The sequence below is a fragment of the Coregonus clupeaformis genome, chromosome 20 (genome assembly GCF_020615455.1).
Source record: "Coregonus clupeaformis isolate EN_2021a chromosome 20, ASM2061545v1, whole genome shotgun sequence".
NCBI lineage: Eukaryota > Metazoa > Chordata > Actinopteri > Salmoniformes > Salmonidae > Coregonus > Coregonus clupeaformis.
The window spans coordinates 27547502-27570478 of record NC_059211.1 but is presented as its reverse complement, the minus strand read 5'-3'; the positions used below and the strand labels follow the sequence as shown (position 1 = coordinate 27570478).

Below are 22977 nucleotides of genomic sequence, written 5' to 3'. Positions count from 1 at the left end.
CAAGCTCTTCTCTGTCCTGGCACCCCAATGTTGGAACCAGCTTCCTCCTGAAGCTAGGACAGCAGAGTCTCTGCCCATCTTCCGAAAACATCTGAAACCCTACCTTACTAGCTCTGACTTTGCTGATAGCGGCTTTATTGAGGAAAAAGTACTTACTATGACTGTGATATGTGGTTGTCCCACTTAGCCATCTTAAGACGAATGCACTAACTAAATCGCTCTGGATAAGAGCGTCTGCTAAATTACTCAATTGTAAATGTTAAATGTTGGTTTTGAAATGCCCGCTCCGAAGCACTGGCGTCCGGTGTTCTGACAAACCAACTCACACCTAATCCTTTGTTCTAAACCCAAAACATCAATGGAGTCAAAATTGACACAAAATATAAAAGTAAAGCGAGAGGGAACCAATTAATTAATTAATTAATTAATTAATTAATCGCACAAACACACAAAGTTGTGGGATAAGATGTGAGCCACTGCGAGCTGTTGTGTCTACACGTGTCAAACAGTCCCCTGACAGCGAGAATACAGGAAAATCACCAAAAATATGCAGTGATTTCTCTGCTATTTAGTCCCAATCATTAATGTGTACACTCTCTGTCAGTGTGAGTTTGTAAGAGAGAGAGGCAGAGCTAGAGGCAGAGAGTGAGAAGGGGGACAGAGAGAGAGAAGGGGGACAGAAGGGGAGAGAGAGAGAGAGAGAGAGAGAGAGAGAGAGAGAGAGAGAGAGAGAGAGAGAGAGAGAGAGAGAGAGAGAGAGAGAGAGAGAGAGAGAAAGAGAGAGAAGGGGAGCAGAGGGAGCAGAGGGAGAGGGAGAGAGACAGAGAGACGGGGGACAGAGAGAGAGAGGGAGAGAGACGGGGGTCAGAGAGAGGGAGAGAGACGGAGGACAGAGAGAGGGAGGACAGAGAGAGGGAGAGAGACGGGTACAGAGAGAGGGAGAGAGACGTGGGACAGAGAGAGGGAGAGAGACGTGGGACAGAGAGAGGGAGAGAGACGTGGGACAGAGAGAGGGAGAGAGACGTGGGACAGAGAGAGGGAGAGAGACGTGGGACAGAGAGAGGAAGAGAGACGGAGGACAGAGAGAGGGAGAGAGACGTGGGACAGAGAGAGGAAGAGAGACGGAGGACAGAGAGAGGGAGAGAGACGTGGGACAGAGAGAGGAAGAGAGACGTGGGACAGAGAGAGAGGGAGAGAGACGTGGGACAGAGAGAGGGAGAGAGACGTGGGACAGAGAGAGGGAGAGAGACGTGGGACAGAGAGAGGGAGAGAGACGTGGGACAGAGAGAGGGAGAGAGACGTGGGACAGAGAGAGGGAGAGAGACGTGGGACAGAGAGAGGGAGAGAGACGGAGGACAGAGAGAGGGAGAGAGACGTGGGACAGAGAGAGGAAGAGAGACGGAGGACAGAGAGAGGGAGAGAGACGTGGGACAGAGAGAGGAAGAGAGACGGAGGACAGAGAGAGGGAGAGAGACGTGGGACAGAGAGAGGAAGAGAGACGTGGGACAGAGAGAGGGAGAGAGACGTGGGACAGAGAGAGGGAGAGAGACGTGGGACAGAGAGAGGAGGAGAGAGACGTGGGACAGAGAGAGGGAGAGAGACGTGGGACAGAGAGAGGGAGAGAGACGTGGGACAGAGAGAGGGAGAGAGACGTGGGACAGAGAGAGGGAGAGAGACGTGGGACAGAGAGAGGAAGAGAGACGTGGGACAGAGAGAGGGAGAGAGACGTGGGACAGAGAGAGGGAGAGAGACGTGGGACAGAGAGAGGGAGAGAGACGTGGGACAGAGAGAGGAAGAGAGACGTGGGACAGAGAGAGGGAGAGAGACGTGGGACAGAGAGAGGGAGAGAGACGTGGGACAGAGAGAGGGAGAGAGACGTGGGACAGAGAGGGAGAGAGACGTGGGACAGAGAGAGGGAGAGAGACGTGGGACAGAGAGAGGGAGAGAGACGTGGGACAGAGAGAGGGAGAGAGACGTGGGACAGAGAGAGGGAGAGAGACGTGGGACAGAGAGGGAGAGAGACGTGGGACAGAGAGAGGGAGAGAGACGTGGGACAGAGAGAGGAAGAGAGACGGAGGACAGAGAGAGGGAGAGAGACGTGGGACAGAGAGAGGGAGAGAGACGTGGGACAGAGAGAGGGAGAGAGACGTGGGACAGAGAGAGGGAGAGAGACGTGGGACAGAGAGAGGGAGAGAGACGTGGGACAGAGAGAGGGAGAGAGACGTGGGACAGAGAGAGGGAGAGAGACGTGGGACAGAGAGAGGGAGAGAGACGTAGGACAGAGAGAGGGAGAGAGACGGAGGACAGAGAGAGGGAGAGAGACGTGGGACAGAGAGAGGGAGAGAGACGTGGGACAGAGAGAGAGGGAGAGAGACGTGGGACAGAGAGAGGGAGAGAGACGTGGGACAGAGAGAGGGAGAGAGACGTGGGACAGAGAGAGGGAGAGAGACGTGGGACAGAGAGAGGAAGAGAGACGTGGGACAGAGAGAGGGAGAGAGACGGAGGACAGAGAGAGGGAGAGAGACGTGGGACAGAGAGAGGGAGAGAGACGTGGGACAGAGAGAGGGAGAGAGACGTGGGACAGAGAGAGGGAGAGAGACGGAGGACAGAGAGAGGGAGAGAGACGTGGGACAGAGAGAGGGAGAGAGACGTGGGACAGAGGAACGGAGGGAGAGCAAGCCTGTGATCTATTCTGTTCATGCAGGAAACATATGACATCTAGTCTCATGTATGAATACTCCATTTGGCTGTCCCTCACACTGCAATGAACCAAAACACCAGGATAGAAGCCTCATTAACACACACACACACACTTCTCAGCCCATCTGCAAACCTACAGCTCCTCTCTCTCTCTCTGCTAATGTTCGTGTTGCATTATCAGTCCAGATAACATGACCCAGTCCTTGGCAGACAGAGCTCTGATCTTAGAGACACTGATAGCCAAACACAGCTGCTGTGTGTGTGTGTCCCCTCTCTTCCCTATCAGACTCAAGACCCCCAACACTACTCTCTGTCTCCCAATTAGTAAGATATTTTTTCACTCTCCTTTCTAAAAAAGAAAAGAGCACTATCCCGCCGTTCATCCTTTCATCTGCTCAACAACCTTGTGCTGCAGCGAGACAGCAGCCAGGGTCACTTCCTGATTCATCTCCACAACCAGTGATCCGACAGAGAATGCAGGCCAGGGCACAGTCCAGGGTCTCGTTCTTACACACACACACACACACACACAGTGAGGCACACAACATGGAACACATTTAGGGATAGAGAGAAAGAAAGAAAGGGTTAGAGTGAGGAAAAGAGAAAGGTACAGGATGGAGAGAGAGAAGGAGATAAAGGCAGAGGATGGAGAGAGATAGAGAAAGACAGGTAGATACAGAGTTAGAGATAAAGGCAGAGGATGGAGAGAGATAGAGAAAGACAGGTAGATACAGAGTTAGAGATAAAGGCAGAGGATGGGGAGAGATAAAGACAGGTAGATACAGAGTTAGAGATAAAGGCAGAGGATGAGGAGAGATAGAGAAAGACAGGTAGATACAGAGTTAGAGATAAAGGCAGAGGATGGAGAGAGATAGAGAAAGACAGGTAGATACAGAGTTAGAGATAAAGGCAGAGGATGGAGAGAGAGAGAAAGACAGGTAGATACAGAGTTAGAGATAAAGGCAGAGGATGGGGAGAGAGAGAAAGACAGGTAGATACAGAGTTAGAGATAAAGGCAGAGGATGGGGAGAGAGAGAAAGACAGGTAGATACAGAGTTAGAGATAAAGGCAGAGGATGGAGAGAGGTAGAGAAAGACAGGTAGATACAGAGTTAGAGATGAAAGCAGAGGATGGAGAGAGATAGAGAAAGACAGGTAGATACAGAGTTAGAGATGAAAGCAGAGGATGGAGAGAGATAGAGAAAGACAGGTAGATACAGAGTTAGAGATAAAGGCAGAGGATGGAAAGAGATAGAGAAAGACAGGTAGATACAGAGTTAGAGATAAAAGCAGAGGATGGAGAGAGATAGAGAAAGACAGGTAGATACAGAGTTAGAGATAAAGGCAGAGGATGGGGAGAGAGAGAAAGACAGGTAGATACAGAGTTAGAGATAAAGGCAGAGGATGGAGAGAGATAGAGAAAGACAGGTAGATACAGAGTTAGAGATAAAGGCAGAGGATGGAGAGAGATAGAGAAAGACAGGTAGATACAGAGTTAGAGATAAAGGCAGAGGATGGAGAGAGATAGACAGGTAGATACAGAGTTAGAGATGAAAGCAGAGGATGGAGAGAGATAGAGAAAGACAGGTAGATACAGAGTTAGAGATAAAGGCAGAGGATGGAGAGAGATAGAGAAAGACAGGTAGATACAGAGTTAGAGATGAAAGCAGAGGATGGAGAGAGATAGAGAAAGACAGGTAGATACATAGTTAGAGATAAAGGCAGAGGATGGAGAGAGATAGAGAAAGACAGGTAGATACATAGTTAGAGATAAAGGCAGAGGATGGGGAGAGAGAGAAAGACAGGTAGATACAGAGTTAGAGAGAAAGGCAGAGGATGGGGAGGGTAGTGTCTATCAGTTCCCTCCCAGTCAGGAACCTCTCCAGGACCTGAGACCAACAAGAAACTGAAGACAAGCCCTCAGGCAGGAGAAAACAATCTAGCCACAGAAAGAGTAGTGTTCCTATTAGGGTTGAGCCATGTTATGATAGTATCGGATATCGAAGATGATTGACAGCCATCGTCGATTGTGATCACATGGTGATGTGACAGATGATGTATAGCCTATTTGAACTTGACTGGCACCACGCCGTAAAGAGCTGACTGGGCAGCCCACAGCAGAGCCATGCCTAGCGGTCTATTCCTTTGTTATAGCCTGCATAACCCAATTCAATAAATATGTTAGAAACAATTTACAGAATGCAAGAAAACAATGTAGACAGAGCTAATAAGGTTTTCACCAAAGCAGCACAAATTGTCCAGTCAGAAAATGTCTCAATGTCAGATGATCTGGGAAATATAGCCAAAGCCAATTTTATTTCTTATATATTTTACAAGCCACATTTGATTTTCTCTCCATTTGATATTAATTGCAACAACAACAAAAATGCATGCTTTCTTTCTCCCGCCGCGCTAGTTCATGATCAAACAATACATTTATCTAACGGAGTTCTCCGAAAGTAGTTTTTGAATAACCTAAAAACGAGCGTCATTACTGCCGTCCCGGCCGTATGTACTTCCAAAGAAGGTCTAAATAAAAAGTTCCATGCAACCGAAAACATGCCTTGTCTGGAAAGACACTAAGGACTGTTTTTGAGCAAGTGTGCATACGCTAAATAAAGCCTATCTAGAAATATAAAGCATATCTAGAAATATACAATCACTGTAAAAACATATCCTATATTGTCTACTTAATCTACTTACATGAAATATTATTGCATTCCATGTAGCGAGGGTGAAACAACAGATTGATATGATGTTCATACACTGTTGTAGGTGATAAAATGAATGACCTTTCCTGCTGCTGGATCAGCCAACCTGTGGACGGCAGCAGAGAGGAAGAAGCGAAGCCAGAGGTTTCACTCTCACCAAAATATGTCCAAAATAAGCCCAATGCGTTTATATGGGCTTATTTTGGACCTTGTCGCCTGCCTTCGCGCCTTTGGGACAAAGACTCCCATTGTTTAGGCAGAGACATGAGCATCTCCTCATTATATCCAGATTTCTGGTGGCAGTAATGAGGTGCAGAAGAGGTGGATTTGATACACCCTCACTTGCTCCAAAACTAGATTTACATTCTTTACAGATGGGCAACTAACTTTTTATTTAGATATTTTTTGGAAGTACATACTGGCCTGGAAGGCAGTAATGACAATAGTTGCTCAGCAAAACGGCATTATTTTGGTATGTACTGAATGTACAGTATTTTGACATTATTAAGCTTGAAAAGCTGGTGAATGGCAAGTTGAATTGCTGCTTCCTGAACTTAAAGGAGAATGTCTCCTGTAAGCCCAGATTCTGGTTCACCTACAATGTATAGAAGGCTAATAACAGAGGAAGATTAGGCAAAAATGAGAATTGATCCAGTTCTTGGGACAGCAGAGTTGCGTGCTCTGCTTTTTTTTGGGGGGGGTTGACATCACCCAACCCTAGTTCCTATTAAAAGGCCCAATGCATCCGTTTTTATATCAATATCAAATCATTTCTGGGTAACAATTAAGATATATATAGAAATATCATACAAAACAAAGGAAAAAGTACATTTTGACTGCACTGGGCCTTTACATTTTAGTCATTTAGCAGACACTCTTATCCAGAGCGACATACAGTTAGTGAGTGCATACATTTTCATACTGGCCCCCCGTGGGAATCGAACCCACAACCCTGGCGTTGCAAGCGCCATGCTCTACCAACTGTGCTAACAATGGGTTCCTCTTTCTTTCTCCTCCTCTCTCTAGTCTCTCCCCACTCTCTAGTCTCTCCCCTCTCTCTAGTCTCTCCCCACTCTAGTCTCTCCCCACTCTCTAGTCTCTCCCCACTCTCTAGTCTCTCCCCTCTCTCTAGTCTCTCCCCTCTCTCTAGTCTCTCCCCTCTCTCTAGTCTCTCCCCTCTCTCTAGTCTCTCCCCACTCTCTAGTCTCTCCCCACTCTCTAGTCTCTCCCCACTCTCTAGTCTCTACCCACTCTCTACCCACTCTCAAGTCTCTCCCCTCTCTCTCGTCTCTCCCCACTCTCTCGTCTCTCCCCACTCTCTCGTCTCTCCCCACTCTCTAGTCTCTCCCCACTCTCTAGTCTCTCCCCACTCTCTAGTCTCTCCCCACTCTCTAGTCTCTCCCCACTCTCTAGTTAGGGGAAGTGACGAGCTCTACAGCAGAGTCTCAGCACTTAATCGCTGGTTGAAAACTGTTTTCTGCCCCTCCCAAAAGATAACATTTGTGGATAATTGGCCCTCTTTCTGGGACTCACCCACAAACAGGACCAAGCCTGACCTGCTGAGGAGTGACGGACTCCATCCTAGCTGGAGGGGTGCTCTCCTCTTATCTACCAACATAGATAGGGCTCTAACTCCTCTAGCCCCACAGTGAAATAGGGTGCAGGCCAGGCAGCAGGCTGTTAGCCAACCTGCCAGCTTAGTGGAGTCTGCCAATAGCACAGTCAGTGTAGTCAGCTCAGCCATACCCATTGAGACTGTGTCTGTGCCTCGACCTAGGTTGGGCAAAACTAAACATGGCGGTGTTCACCCTAGCAATCTTATTAGGATAAAGACCTCCTCCATTCCTGCCATTATTGAAAGAGATCGTGATACCTCACATCTCAAAATAGGGTTACTTAATGTTAGATCCCTCACTTCAAAGGCAGTCATAGTCAATGAACTAATCACTGATCATAATCTCGATGTGATTGGCCTGACTGAAACATGGCTTAAGCCTGATGAATTTGCTGTGTTAAATGAGGCCTCACCTCCTGGTTACACTAGTGACCATATTCCCGTGCATCCCGCAAAGGCGGAGGTGTTGCTAACATTTACGATAGCAAATTTCAATTTACAAAAAAAAAAATGGCGTTTTCATCTTTTGAGCTTCTAGTCATGAAATCTATGCAGCCTACTCAATCACTTTTTATAGCTACTGTTTACAGGCCTCCTGGGCCATATACAGCGTTCCTCTCTGAGTTTCCTGAATTCCTATCAGACCTTGTAGTCATAGCAGATCATATTCTAATTTTTGGTGATTTTAATATTCACATGGAGAAGTCCACAGACCCACTCCAAAAGTCTTTCGGAGCCATTATCGACTCAGTGGGTTTTGTCCAACATGTCTCTGGACCTACTCACTGCCACAGTCATACTCTGGACCTAGTTTTGTCCCATGGAATAAATGTTGTAGATCTTAATGTTTTTCCACAAAATCCTGGACTATCGGACCACCATTTTATTACATTTGCAATCGCAACAAATAATCTGCTCAGACCCCAACCAAGGAGCATCAAAAGTCGTGCTATAAATTCTCAAACAACACAAAAATTCATTGATGCCCTTCCAGACTCCTTCTGCCTACCCAAGGACGTCAGAGGACAAAAAATCAGTTAACCACTTAACTGAGGAACTCAATTTAACCTTGCGCAATACCCTAGATGCAGTTGCACCCCTAAAAACGAAAAACATTTGTCATAAGAAACTAGCTCCCTGGTATACAGAAAATACCCGAGCTTTGAAGCAAGCTTCCAGGAAATTGGAACGGAAATGGCGCCACACCAAACTGGAAGTCTTCCGACTAGCTTGGAAAGACAGTACCGTGCAGTACCGAAGAGCCCTCACTGCTGCTCGATCATCCTACTTTTCCAACTTAATTGAGGAAAATAAGAACAATCCAAAATTTCTTTTTGATACTGTTGCAAAGCTAACTAAAAAGCAGCATTCCCCAAGAGAGGATGGCTTTCACTTCAGCAGTGATAAATTCATGAACTTCTTTGAGGAAAAGATCATGACCATTAGAAAGCAAATTACGGACTCCTCTTTGAATCTGCGTATTCCTCCAGGGCTTAGCTGTCCTGGATCTGCACAGACTCTGCGAGGGCCTGGGATCGGGAGAGACACTTAAGTGTTTTAGTACTATATCTCTTGACACAATGATGAAAATAATCATGGCCTCTAAACCTTCAAGCTGCATACTGGATCCTATTCCTACTAAACTGCTGAAGGAGCTGCTTCCTGTGCTTGGCCCTCCTATGTTGAACATAATAAACAGCTCTCTATCCACCGGATGTGTACCAAACTCACTAAAAGTGGCAGTGATAAAGCCTCTCTTGAAAAAGCCAAACCTTGACCCGGAAAATATAAAAAACTATCGGCCTATATCGAATCTTCCATTCCTCTCAAAAATTTTAGAAAAAGCTGTTGCGCAGCAACTCACTGCCTTTCTGAAGACAAACAATGTATACGAAATGCTTCAGTCTGGTTTTAGACCCCATCATAGCACTGAGACTGCACTTGTGAAGGTGGTAAATGACCTTTTAATGGCGTCAGACCGAGGCTCTGCATCTGTCCTCGTGCTACTAGACCTTAGTGCTGCCTTTGACACCATCGATCACCACATTCTTTTGGAGAGACTGGAAACCCAAATTGGTCTACACGGACAAGTTCTGGCCTGGTTTAGATCCTACCTGTCGGAAAGATATCAGTTTGTCTCTGTGAATGGTCTGTCCTCCGACAAATCAACTGTACATTTCGGTGTTCCTCAAGGTTCCGTTTTAGGACCACTATTGTTTTCACTATATATTTTACCTCTTGGGGATGTTATTCGAAAACATAATGTTAACTTTCACTGCTATGCGGATGACACACAGCTGTACATTTCAATGAAACATGGTGAAGCCCCAAAATTGCCCTCGCTAGAAGCCTGTGTTTCAGACATAAGGAAGTGGATGGCTGAAAACTTTTTTACTTTTAAACTCGGACAAAACAGAGATGCTTGTTCTAGGTCCCAAGAAACAAAGAGATCTTCTGTTAAATCTGACAATTCATCTAGATGGTTGTAAAGTCGTCTCAAATAAAACTGTGAAGGACCTCGGTGTTACTCTTGACCCTGATCTCTCTTTTGACGAACATATCAAGACTGTTTCAAGGACAGCTTTTTTCCATCTACGTAACATTGCAAAAATCAGAAATTTTCTGTCCAAAAATGATGCAGAAAAATTAATCCATGCATTTGTTACTTCTAGGTTAGACTACTGCAATGCTCTATTTTCCGGCTACCCGGATAAAGCACTAAATAAACTTCAGTTAGTGCTAAATACGGCTGCTAGAATCCTGACTAGAACCAAGAAATTTGATCATATTACTCCAGTGCTAGCTTCCCTACACTGGCTTCCTGTTAAGGCAAGGGCTGATTTCAAGGTTTTACTGTTAACCTATAAAGCGTTACATGGGCTTGCTCCTACCTATCTTTCCGAGTTGGTCCTGCCGTACATACCAATACGTACGCTACGGTCACAAGACGCAGGCCTCCTAATTGTCCCTAGAATTTCTAAGCAAACAGCGGGAGGCAGGGCTTTCTCCTATAGATCTCCATTTTTATGGAACAGTCTGCCTACCCATGTGAGAGACGCAGACTCGGTCTCAACCTTTAAGTCTTTACTGAAGACTTATCTCTTCAGTAGGTCATATGATTGAGTGTAGTCTGGCCCAGGAGTGTGAAGGTGAACGGAAAGGCTGGAGCAACGAACAGCCCTTGCTGTCTCTGCCGGGCCGGTTCCCCTCTCCACTGGGGTTCTCTGCCTCTAACCCTGTTGCAGGGGCTGAGTCACTGGCTTGCTGGTGCTCTTTCATGCCGTCCCTGGGAGGGGTGCGTCACTTGAGTGGGTTGAGTTACTGACGTGATCTTCCTGTCTGGGTTGGCGCCCCCCTTGGTTTGTGCTGTGGTGGAGACCTCTGTGGGCTATACTCGGCCTTGTCTCAGGATTGTAAGTTGGTGGTTGGGGATATCCCTCTAGTGGTGCGGGGGCTGTGCTTTGGCGGAGTGGGTGGGGTTATATCCTTCCTGTTTGGCCCTGTCCGGGGTTTCTTCGGATGGGGCCACAGTGTCTCCGGACCGCTCCTGTCTCAGCCTCCAGTATTTATGCTGCAGTAGTTTATGTGTCGGGGGGCTGGGGTTAGTTGGTTATACCTGGAGTACTTCTCCTGTCTTATCCAGTGTCCTGTGTGAATTTAAGTATGCTCTCTCTAATTCTCTCGTTCTCTCTTTCTCTCTGAGAACCTGAGCCCTAGGACCATACGTCAGGACTACCGGGCATGATGACACCTTGCTGTCCCCAGTCCGCCTGGCCTTGCTGCTATTCCAGTTTCAACTGTTCTGCCTGCGGCTACGAAACCCCCTACCTGTCCCAGACCTGCTGTTTTCAACTCTTTAATGATCGGCTATGAAAAGCCAACTGAGAGACCTGAGCCCTAGGACCATACGTCGGGACTACCGGCCGTGGTGACTCCTTGCTGTCCCCAGTCCGCCTGGCCTTGCTGCTATTCCAGTTTCAACTGTTCTGCCTGCGGTTATGGAACCCCTACCTGTCCCAGACCTGCTGTTTTCAACTCTTAATGATCGGCTATGAAAAGCCAACTGAGATTTATTCCTGATTATTATTTGACCATGCTTGTCACTTATGAACATTTTTGAACATCTTGGCATGGTTCTGTTATAATCTCCACCCGGCACAGCCAGAAGAGGACTGGCCACCCCTCATAGCCTGGTTCCTCTCTAGGTTTCTTCCTAGGCTTTCGCCTTTCTAGGGAGTTTTTCCTAGCCACCGTGCTTCTACACCTGCATTACTAGCTGTTTGGGGTTTTAGGCTGGGTTTCTGTACAGCACTTCGAGATATTAGCTGATGTAAGAAGGGCTATATAAAATAAAATTGATTGATTGATTGATAGTCTCTCCCCACTCTCTAGTCTCTCCCCACTCTCTAGTCTCTCCCCTCTCTCTAGTCTCTCCCCACTCTCTAGTCTCTCCCCACTCTCTAGTCTCTCCCCACTCTCTAGTCTCTCCCCACTCTCTACCCACTCTCAAGTCTCTCCCCTCTCTCTAGTCTCTCCCCACTCTCTAGTCTCTCCCCACTCTCTAGTCTCTCCCCACTCTCTCGTCTCTCCCCACTCTCTCGTCTCTCCCCACTCTCTCGTCTCTCCCCACTCTCTCGTCTCTCCCCACTCTCTCCCCACTCTCTCGTCTCTCCCCACTCTCTAGTCTCTCCCCACTCTCTCCCCACTCTCTCGTCTCTCCCCACTCTCTCCCCACTCTCTCGTCTCTCCCCACTCTCTAGTCTCTCCCCACTCTCTCGTCTCTCCCCACTCTCTCGTCTCTCCCCACTCTCTCGTCTCTCCCCACTCTCTCGTCTCTCCCCTCTCCCCACTCTCTAGTCTCTCCCCACTCTCTAGTCTCTCCCCACTCTCTAGTCTCTCCCCTCTCTCTAGTCTCTCCCCACTCTCTCGTCTCTCCCCACTCTCTCGTCTCTCCCCACTCTCTCGTCTCTCCCCACTCTCTCGTCTCTCCCCACTCTCTCGTCTCTCCCCACTCTCTAGTCTCTCCCCACTCTCTAGTCTCTCCCCACTCTCTAGTCTCTCCCCACTCTCTAGTCTCTCCCCACTCTCTAGTCTCTCCCCACTCTCTAGTCTCTCCCCACTCTCTAGTCTCTCCCCACTCTCTAGTCTCTCCCCACTCTCTAGTCTCTCCCCACTCTCTAGTCTCTCCCCACTCTCTAGTCTCTCCGCTAGTGAGAGAAACCGCACTTCACAGTGAAAGCCCATGATTCTTACCCACTGGAAAATCACATAATTACCTTTCAGTGAACACCTTTCATTCATTAGGCTGCACATCAACAGGTGCCGAACACCATCTGAGTCACTTCCACTATAAAACACTTTGAGCCTGAGGACATTTAAAAACACTCACAGGACACACACCTTCACTGATAGCTCGGCCATCTCCTTTGTCATAACTATCAGGAGAGAGAACTCTCCTACATTCAGATGGAAAACTACAACACCAGAGAACAAGTTTCATTAGCTGGAGGCCGAATTCCTACCAATTTATCTTTAACCACACAAGTTTGCATATAAATACAGCCAACAGGCCTTTATAAATTCCACTGGCAATACTCTTCAAAGAAAGGTCAAAAACAATTTATTGATGAAAAAGTGAGATAATCATTTTATGAAAGCACTAGTCTATGCAATATTGCTGTGTGAGCGGCTTACAGTTAGTGAGTGCATACATTTTTCATACATAACACAGCTGGTTAACTGATCTGGCGAGTGTCAGTGGGATCACGCTATCAAATATGTCCTCTAAGCCTACCACATGTATTCTAAGCCTGGCAATCAGCTTTCTGGGTGTCAGTCTTTGAATCCAGTGTAGAACATGATGAACCTAGGTTCACACTGGAATTACAGCTCCTGTTTAATAATAAAGCCATTTGAGAGGAAACTAAGGCCCATTGGTCTCTCATTGGGGAACCTGAGGGTTCAGCCACTCAATTAACTGGTCACACAACTTCAGTTGCTGGAGACACTGGTCACCTGACGCTCCACGGAACCATCTTTGGTGGTACTGATCAGAGGAGGGAACTTCAAGGAAGTGAGGAGGAAAACAGCCTTTTCTATGAGGAAACACTGAAATATAGCCCAATGTTTTTCTATTTAGATGAGATAGGCCTAGTTGCAGAGGAACATTCCCTCCTGATTGTTAACTCCAGCATGGCATCCAAGGGTCAACCCTAACCCAGGGGCAGCCCTAACCCAGGGGCAGCACTAACCCTAACCCAGGGGCAGCACTAACCCTAACCCAGGAGTAGCCCTAACCCAGGAGTAGCCCTAACCCAGGGGCAGCCCTAACCCAGGGGCAGCACTAACCCTAACCCAGGGGCAGCACTAACCCTAACCCAGGAGTAGCCCTAACCCAGGGGTAGCCCTAACTCAGGGGCAGCCCTAACCCTAACGCAGGGGCAGCCCTAACCCTAACCCAGGAGTAGCCCTAACCCAGGGGTAGCCCTAACCCAGGGGCAGCCCTAACCCTAACCCAGGAGTAGCCCTAACCCAGGGGCAGCACTAACCCAGGGGCAACCCTAACCCAGGAGTAGCCCTAACCCAGGGGTAGCCCTAACCCAGGGGCAGCCCTAACACTAACACAGGGGCAGCCCTGACCCAGGGGCAGCCCTAACCCTAACCCAGGTGTAGCCCTAACCCAGGGGCAGCCCTAACCCTAACCCAGGAGTAGCCCTAACCCAGGGGCAGAAAAAAGGGGCTGAAAAAAGGGGGCTTGAGTACCTCATTGCCTGGAGCAAGGCCAAAACACACAAGCAGCCCACATCTAACGGAAATGTGGACATGGCTAGAGTCCTTCAGCATTGGAAGAGAGGAGCATACTGCTCCAGAGCTGAGCTATTTCACTAGATTCTTATTTTACATTTACATTTAGCAGACGCTCTTATCCAGAGCGACTTACAGTTAGTGAATACATATTTTTTTATACTGGCCCCCCGTGGGAATCGAACCCACAACCCTGGCGTTGCAAACGCCATGCTCTATCAACTGAGCTACATCCCTGCCGGCCATTCTCTCCCCTACCCTGGACGACGCTGGGCCAATTGTGCGCCGCCCCTGAGTCTCCAGGTCGCGGCCGGCTGCGACAGAGCCTGGATTCGAACCAGGATCTCTAGTGGCACAGTTAGCACTGCGATGCAGTGCCTTAGACCACTGCGCCACTCAGGAGTATGAACAAGTCCAACTTATGAACAAGACCAACATTTTTACACACATCTTAAAAAGTGTTTCAATAAGCAAACAAGACTGGTTCCTGGTCCTAAAACAGACAGTGTCATTTCACTTCATTACGAAGAGAGATACAAAAATTAAAAATAAACTGTGTGGAATTGCAAAGTAAATAACTGCTTAAAATTTTTCACCGGCATGTGTATCAACTCAAACATAAATCAAAATAGAATTAAGGGAGACAGTCTTCTGTACAATGACAGAGAGCACATAACCCAAAGAGGCAGATCATGATTTAAAGTGGAACTTGAAAATCTGAGTTTTGAGTTCTGAACGCAAAGCCCAGAGTAATGGGATACATGTGTGGCTAACTCTGAGAAATCCTCAACATCTTCACCCCTAGACTTCTGGAATAATAATATGCCATTTAGCAGACGCTTTTATCCAAAGCGACTTACAGTCATGTGTGCATTGATTTTTACGTATGGGTGGTCCCGGGGATCAAACCCACTACCTTGGCGTTACAAGCGCCATGCTCTACCAATTGAGCTACAGAGGATCCCGAACACCCCATAACAATGTTCTAGAACGATTGAACATTCCGGAACAGAAAAAAGAACACAGCTTTAAAGAGGCGAGGTCAGCAGGAGTTCAGGCCTCAGAACAAAAGAGTAGCAGCTTCTCCTGTCAGAGAAACATGTGCCGGGGAGTGGTGGGGGAGAGTAGGCCTATAGCCGGGGGGCCAGGAGGGAGGGGATTTTTGATATCTTCACTCAGACGCCCACCACAGAGACCCAGCCACTCCAGAGAGCCCCTCTCCCCAGCCTCAACCCACCAGCAAGGCTGAGTGTGATGGATGGAGGGCCAGGGCCGTTAACCATCTGGCTGATTTCATAGAGGCCTTCTCAATAGGGCTCCTCATCGTGAGAGATGGGTCCCACCTAGACACGGTCTGTGAAGAGACCAGAACCAAGGCGACACATTCACCACATACTGGTCTTGATGAAGCCCCCTTTCTGAGACTAGGCTACCTGGGTGTTTTTGGGGGGAATGTTCCACACCGTCTACTACATTGCAATTTGGAAAATAAATGTGTCATAATTGGAAGCAATTTGTGTGTTTTTTTCCTCAACAGTACATGTACACACACAGAGATAGGTGTTCCTAATAACTAGCTAAACACACCAGGGCTTCAACATGTAACCTAGGCCTAGCACTGGCTGGTGGTTCTGCTGGGTATTACAAGAGCAGCATAGCCAATGCAGCACAGGCGCTTTGAAGCTGCTCTGCAGAGAAACATCAGGAATTCGGATTGTTTTGGTGCATTTTTATGATCTTCTCTTATAGTCTTGTCTTTTGACCACTGAGATAGGAGAAAGGAAGAGTGTGGAGAGAGAGCTGTGGAGAGAGAGATGTGGAGAGAGAGGTCTAATCGAGCTGGTCTAGTCCTAAGTAAAACCATGACAAGAAAGAGCAGCCTGGGGTAAGGAACCAGTCTCAAAAAAATAAATAAAAACCCTCTCAACAACCGTTGGACTTGGACGGGACCCAACTCTGAAAATCAGGACCTAAAGATTATTTCCTGTGGATCCTTCACAGGTTCCGTGTTCCCCACAAAATTACCATAATTATTCAATTAGGAGGCCTGGATGGAACTCTGGACGAGCCAACCCCAAAACAAACCGCAAGCCCCACAACCCCCCACTTCCTGTGATTAAAGGAAGTAGCCCCACTTTTCAGATGACGGAGGAGGGATTGAGTGAGAATCAACCCTTAAAAATAAACAGACATTTCCTTTATAAATAATCAGGGGATATAGAAGGCTCTCAGGGAAAACTGTACCACTGTACTTACACAGAGAGTGAGTGACGAGCATCTGATTTCTCATAGCTGCGGCTATAATGCATTCCCTATACTCCGCTTAGTTGGCTAGGCCCAACTGTTACTTAAGACTATATAGGCCTGGGTTGGTGTGTCTCAACAGTTGAGAGAATACACACCAGTTGATACAATATCAAAGATGCCATCTGTGTTTAACTCCACTGCAAATTAGGTTAAAAATTACATCTCTAAAATTAGAACAATTTCAACCATTGAATGTTGTCCTAAAAATGCTTTCCGGGCAGGGCTCTACAGTGCTACCATTTTGGTCACATATGCTCCTAAATATTTGACTGTGCTACCTGGAATTTTAATTTGGGAGCACCAATGCCCCCTTGGGAAAAAATATATTTTGTAATTGCTGGCAATTCTTATCATTAATACCTAGAATATTTTTCATGTCTTTATGTGCTCCTACATTTTTCAACTTAGGAGCACATGTAAGAAATGTCAGTGTAGAGCCCTGCAGCGGCAGGCCTACTCACTCAGCACTCACTCAGCACTCCTCTCCACAGAAGCACTTGATTATCCACGCATTAAGTTACAAACGCGATTGAGAACATAGGGTTTGTCTGTGCAACCAGGCTCCCTTGATAATTGAATAAGTCACTGACAGATTGTATCAATTTGACCCATTGACTCAAGAGACCATGACAGGGCAGTGGCACACATCAGATTACAAACAAGACCAGATTTGGAGTGAGGACAATGTGAGGTTTGGTTGATTATTGAAAGACCAACAAAAATGGTTGAAAATGTAATCACGGTAAGAAACGATATCATGCAAACAGGAATTATGACAAATGTATCCATCTCTTTAAATGCATTTTGTATACTTCCTCCTGTACAATTCACTGTGGACTCAGGATGGGTCAGATCACTTCAGTATAATCCCAGTATGGGCACATTCCCAGCCTAGCATTGAATCTAATTCTATTTGTCACATACACGTGTTTAGCAGATGTTATTGCGGGTGTAGTGAAATGCTTGTGCTTCTAGCTCCGACAGTGCAGTAATATCTAACAATTTCACAACCTATACCCAATACACACAAATCTAAGTAAGGAATGGAATTTAAGAATATTAGTAGTAGAGTTCTTTTTTCGTTTTCTTCCTTCATATTATTTAATTGTTTTGTCATTTAGCAGACGCTCTTATCCAGAGCGACTTACAGGAGCAATTAGGGTTAAGTACCTTGCTCAAGGGCACAACGACAGATTTTTCACCTAGTCGGCTCGGGGATTCGAACCAGCAACCTTTCGGTTACTGGCCAATGCTCTTAACCGTTAGGCTACCTCCATGGAGCAACAGGCCCAGACCAGGGCAATGTCTGACTGACTAGCACACACTGGTGTTAGGGCAGGGAGATCAGCTGCCATAGCCACATCTCTACATGGGCAGATGACTGTTTAATCTGGATACAGTACACCTAACTTTGTGGTCAAAGAGGTCTGACCAAACATATATATATATATATATATATATATATTTTTTTTTATATATATATATCAATGCAATGCCTGAATTAAATCTGAAATTAGCTAAAAGTCCAGTTACATTTTCACAGCTTGTAAAATAACATGACAATCAACCTAGAATGTTGCAGTTTTAAAGGGAAAGGCTGAAAATACATATTTTGCCGTGAATGTTTTTGTAGGATGAATCAGAAACAAACTGAAACCTCAGACTCAAACCAGAAGACTGAGAATATGGGTATTCATTCAATTACACTCGTTAGAGTACACCACAGCCAAGGCATGAATATTTGAAGACCAACGGCCAAAATAAGATGGCTAATAGTATTATGAGGTCAACACCGAGAGAGAGATTGAGAGAGAGAGAGATCGATTGAAAGAGATTGATTGAGAGAGCGAGAGAGATTGAGAACGCGAGAGAGATTGAGAGAGCGAGAGAGAGAAACTGAAAGGAAGAGAAAAAGCAACATCAAGAAAGAGCAGAGGGAGAAGATCAAATCAAGCTTTATTTATACAGCTTATATAGGGCCCTGTGTAGCTCAGTTGGTAGAGCATGGCGCTTGCAACGCCAGGGTTGTGGGTTCGATTACCATGGGGGGCCAGTATAAAAATAAATAAATAATGTATGCACTCACTAACTGTAAGTCGCTCTGGATAAGAGCGTCTGCTAAATGACTAAAATGTAAATTTCAGACATGGAATGCAATACAGTGGGATTCACAGGGAAAAAAAGTTCCCAATGTCCTTCACAGAAAAATTTAAGAGAAAGAAGGCTCCAGGGATCAGAGCAGGCCTGAAAGCCAGGTCACAGTGGTAGGATGAAGGGTAGTGGGAAGATGAAACACCATTTGGACCGGGCCCCCCTACTGACCAACACTGTGAGCCCTGCCTCTGAAGTGTGAAGCAACCCCCTCCACCATCACACCACTACCACTGCACTGTTCGCCATTTGTTGGCCTGGCCAGACTCCCTTTTAAATTAGCACGACAAACAGTTTTCCGAAAAGGAATCAGGACAATTAAAATATGATAATTGTGTTGAGTGGTTTTCTACAATGCACTTCATATTCATAAAATAACCCAAAATGACAACAAAATGTCACTACAAAAGGAAGGCACAAATTCTGTCATCAATCATTTAAAATGTTCAGCTATTAAAAACAACCGATCACACTAAGCCAAATTGTAAAATCATGACAGATTTCTGTTTTCGTCAAAATAACTGCATATCTTATTTCAATATTCTCAATAACAAATAATTTCACCTAGAATAGGAGCGGTGGTGTGGTGAGAAGAGGGGATATGAATGAAGTGTGTTTAGTTCAAAGAAACCCCCTTTCTCCCTCCCCCATTCACACACTAATTGGGGTAATTCATAAATGTAACAGAAATCTGACACTCTAAACGTTATAAATGTTACACCATAAGGCCTATATAAAAGGTTCTGAGAAGATATAGCGTCTAATCAACGCTGAAAGGCTGCAGGTAAACAGTGTTATCAGAATAATTTATCCTCTAACATCCTCTAGGTGATGCAGTTCCTGATAAAGTGTGACAACACACCAACTATCTCAAGGTGCTGTTAAATTCTCCGAACCTGCTAGGAAAAAGTCACTTCTGTATCGAAGTGCCTTGAAAATAGTGTTCCCCTTGTCACACTGCAACATTTTGTCATCCGCATACGACTTCAAAGAGAGCGCCTTTCAAGAATGGCTGCTACTGAGCCAATCAAAGGCAAATATATAGTGCAAGGAGCTAAAAAGAAGGTGATTGTTATAATTGATGTAACTAGTTCAATAGAACATTTGTTACATTTCTGACCACAAAGTTACGCTAGTACAGGACTCCAACAATGTGGCAACTAAATATTATGTGGCATAATTAGACAACTGTAGCCTAGTGATTGTAGATTGCAACTGAACCAATTCATGATACAAGTCAATGCGTAAGTAGATCATATATCAAAAATAATTGTGTTGAATGTTAAATCGAAACAGAACATTTGAACAGTTTTGTTACCTGCATGTTGAAGACTCCAAGCTCCTGCGAGGACAGTTTTTTCATTTGTACGGCTAAAACTTGTGCCTCCTCCAAGATCGAAAACTCAGTTTCGGCACCACAAAACCCACAACATAGAAGCGACAAGACTGCCATAAAGCTCCAAGAAACAGCCATGAAGTTATACCAGTGGAGTCTCGAGTGCTTACTCCAATTCGTGTAGGGAATTTGTGTTAAATTCACGGATCCTTCTCCCCCTACCCGCCTCGCCATGATGGCTGGGGTAGTTGAATAGTAAACTGGGAATTCGCTTTGCAGCCCTGGGGAAAAACTTCAAGGGAACTACTTTGCAACGTCGTCGTTAAACCTGGACCTACTTTCAAGACAAACTCCCTCGATTTAAAATCGCGACATCAATGCATCTTTCGGGAATCCATGAAGGCAGAAAAATAAAATCCGTAAAAGCACCAATAGCTGTTGTTTTTTCGTTGGGTCATGCTCACTCCGCATCAACTCCAGCAAAGTGTGAGCCGGAGAATCACAATGGGGGTGAAAGTAGGAGGAGCGGGAGAAAAACAACGGCATGGCGTTTCAGGTGGGAATGGATTGGGATTTGATTTGCGGAACAATCTTACATAACAACCAGTGGAGGTTGCTGAGGGTAGCACGGCTCATAATAATGGCTGTAATGGAGTCAATGGAATGGGATCAAACACATCAAACAAGTGGTTTCCATGTGGTTGATGCCATTCCATTGACTCCATTCCAGCCATTATTATGAGCCATCCTCCCCTCAGCAGCCTCCACTGATAACAACTAGGCTACTGTAAAACAATATGGTCAACAGAGGCTCTGCAAATAGCTACTATAGGCTACATCAGCAAAAGCAACATATGTAGTATTTTATAAAGTCAACAAAGCTCTCACTGAAACCACAGTATAGACAAATATTGCAGTTTGTATTACATTTTTCATCAAGCAAATAGAAATCACATCATGTAAAGCACTTTCTTTCAACAATGGTGATAATGAACAATCACATTTTGCTTTTACACATAGGCCAAGTGGTTATCCTTGACTTATGCTACAACTGCACCATCCGCAATTGCATGGCTCTCCAGAGGGTGCAGTTTTGAAACTGCAGTCGACTGTGGTATTTTGGACACAGTAATTGCAGAATAACTGCAGTGTACAGTTACACTGCAAAATTACTGCAGTCAAACAAACAGTGTTATACTGCACTCTAATTGCAGTTATACTTCAGTGTACTGCAGTTGTACTGCCCTCTGACTGCAATCTTTTTGTTGTAAGGGTGGTGCGGTCAGCCCAACACATCACCGGGGGCACACTACCTGCCCTCCAGGACATCTACAGCACCAGGTGTCACAGGAAGGCCAAGAAGATCTTCAAGGACCTCAGCCACCCGAGCCATGGCCTGTTCACCCCACTACCATCTAGAAGGCGGAGACAGTACAGGTGCATCAAAGCTGGGACAGAGAGACTGAGAAACAGCTTCTATCTCCAGGCCATCAGACTGTTAAACAGTCACCACTAGCCTTAGTCACTGTTCTAGCCAACTACCACCAGATACTCTACCTTGCACCTTAGAGACTGCTGCCCTATGTACATCGTCATTGAACACAGGTCACTTTAATGTTTACATACTGTTTTCCCCATTTTATATGTATATACTGTATTCTAGTCATGGCTCATCCTCTATAACTACTGCTGTACACACCTTTTCTATTCATATACTGTCCATACTGTCTATACACACCATTATATGTATATATATTTATATTCCAGTCTCTGACATTGCTCGTTTAGGATATTTCTTAATTTCTTTATATTTTTCCGGATTATGTGTGTATTGCTTTTATTTATTTTTATTGTATTTTACATTTACATTTTAGTCATTTAGCAGATGCTCTTATCCAGAGCGACTTACAGTTAGTGCATAAGATAGCTAGGTGGGACAACCACATATCACAGTCGTAGTAAGTACATTTTTCGTCAGTAAAGTAGCTATCAGCAAAGTCAGAGCTAGTAAAGGGGAATTTAGTTTTTTTTTTTTTTTTGGGGGGGTTGTGGCAATATTAAAGATACTCTTTGAAGAGGTAGGGTTTCAGATGTTTTCGGAAGATGGGTAGGGACTCTGCTGTCCTAGCTTTAGGGGGGTACCAGGACAGAGAAGAGGGGTGGGAGGGCCAAGAGACCAGAGGTGGCAGAACAGAGTACTCGGGTTGGGGTGTAGGGTTTGAGCAGAGCCTGAATGTAGGGAGGGGCACTTCCTCTTGCTGCTCCGTAGGCAAGTATCATGGTCTTGTAGTGGATGCGAGCTTCGACTGGAAGCCAGTGGAGTGTGCAGAGGAGCAGGGTTACATGGGAGAACTTGGGAAGGTTGAACACCAGGCATACTGCAGCGTTCTGGATAAATCACAGGGGTTTAATGGCACAAGCGGGGAGCCCAGCCAACAGCGAGTTTCAGTAGTCCAGATGGGAGATGACAGGTGCCTGGATTAGGACCTGCGCCACTTCCTGTGTGAGGTAGGGTCGTACTCCACAGATGTTGTAGAGCATGAACATGCAGGAATGAGTCACTGCTTTGATGTTTGCAGAGAACGGTAGGGTGATGTCCAGGGTCACGCCAAGGTTCTTTGCAGTCTGGGAAGGGAACACCGTGGAGTTGTCAACCGTGATGGATAGGTCTTGAGGCAGACAGGCCTTCCCAGGGAGGAAGAGCAGCTCCGTCTTGTCGAGGTTGAGCTTGAGGTGGTGGGCCGACATCCAAGCTGAGATCCATGTCGCCACCTGGATGTCAGAAGGGGGGAAGGAGAAAAGTAGTTGAGTGTCATCTGCATAGCAATGATAGGAGAGACCATGTGAGGATATGACGGAGCTGAGTGACTTGGTGTATAGAGAGAAGAGGAGAGGGCCTAGAACCGAGCCCTGGGGGACATCAGTAGTGAGAGTACATGGTGCAAACACAGATCCTCTCCACGTCACCTGGTAGGAGCGGCGTGGCAGGTAGGATGCAATCCAAGTATGTGTAAAGCCTGAGATGCCCAGCCCTGAGGGGGTGGAGAGGAGGATCTGATGGTTCACGGTGTTGAAGGCAGCGGATACATCTAGGAGGATGAGAACAGAAGAGAGAGAGTCAACTTTGGCAGTGCGGAGAGCCTCTGTGACACAGAGAAGAGCAGCCTCAGTTGAGTGACCCTTCTTGAAGCTTGACTGGTTAGGGTGAAGAAGATTGTTCTGAGAGAGATAGCGAGAGAGTTGGTCAGAGACGGCATGCTCAAATGTTTTGGAAATAAAATAAAAAAGGAATACCGGTTTTTGACATCAGAGATGTGTGGTTTCTTACTGCACTTTTAGAGCTAGAAACACATG

General features: G+C 46.2%; 1 protein-coding gene across 2 annotated transcripts in view; it reads right to left on the bottom strand.

Moving 5' to 3' along the window:
- The window catches only part of cachd1 (cache domain containing 1), an 86938-nt gene extending 66787 nt beyond the window's left edge, over window positions 1-20151 (bottom strand). For both annotated transcript variants that reach the window (XM_041840078.2, XM_041840079.2), the window contains exon 1: window positions 19606-20151. In XM_041840078.2, the coding sequence (XP_041696012.1) occupies window positions 19606-19857 (252 nt within the window). In that variant the 5' untranslated portion in view covers window positions 19858-20151. The remainder of the gene's footprint in view (window positions 1-19605) is intronic.
- Between the last annotated feature and the right edge of the window lie 2826 nt (window positions 20152-22977).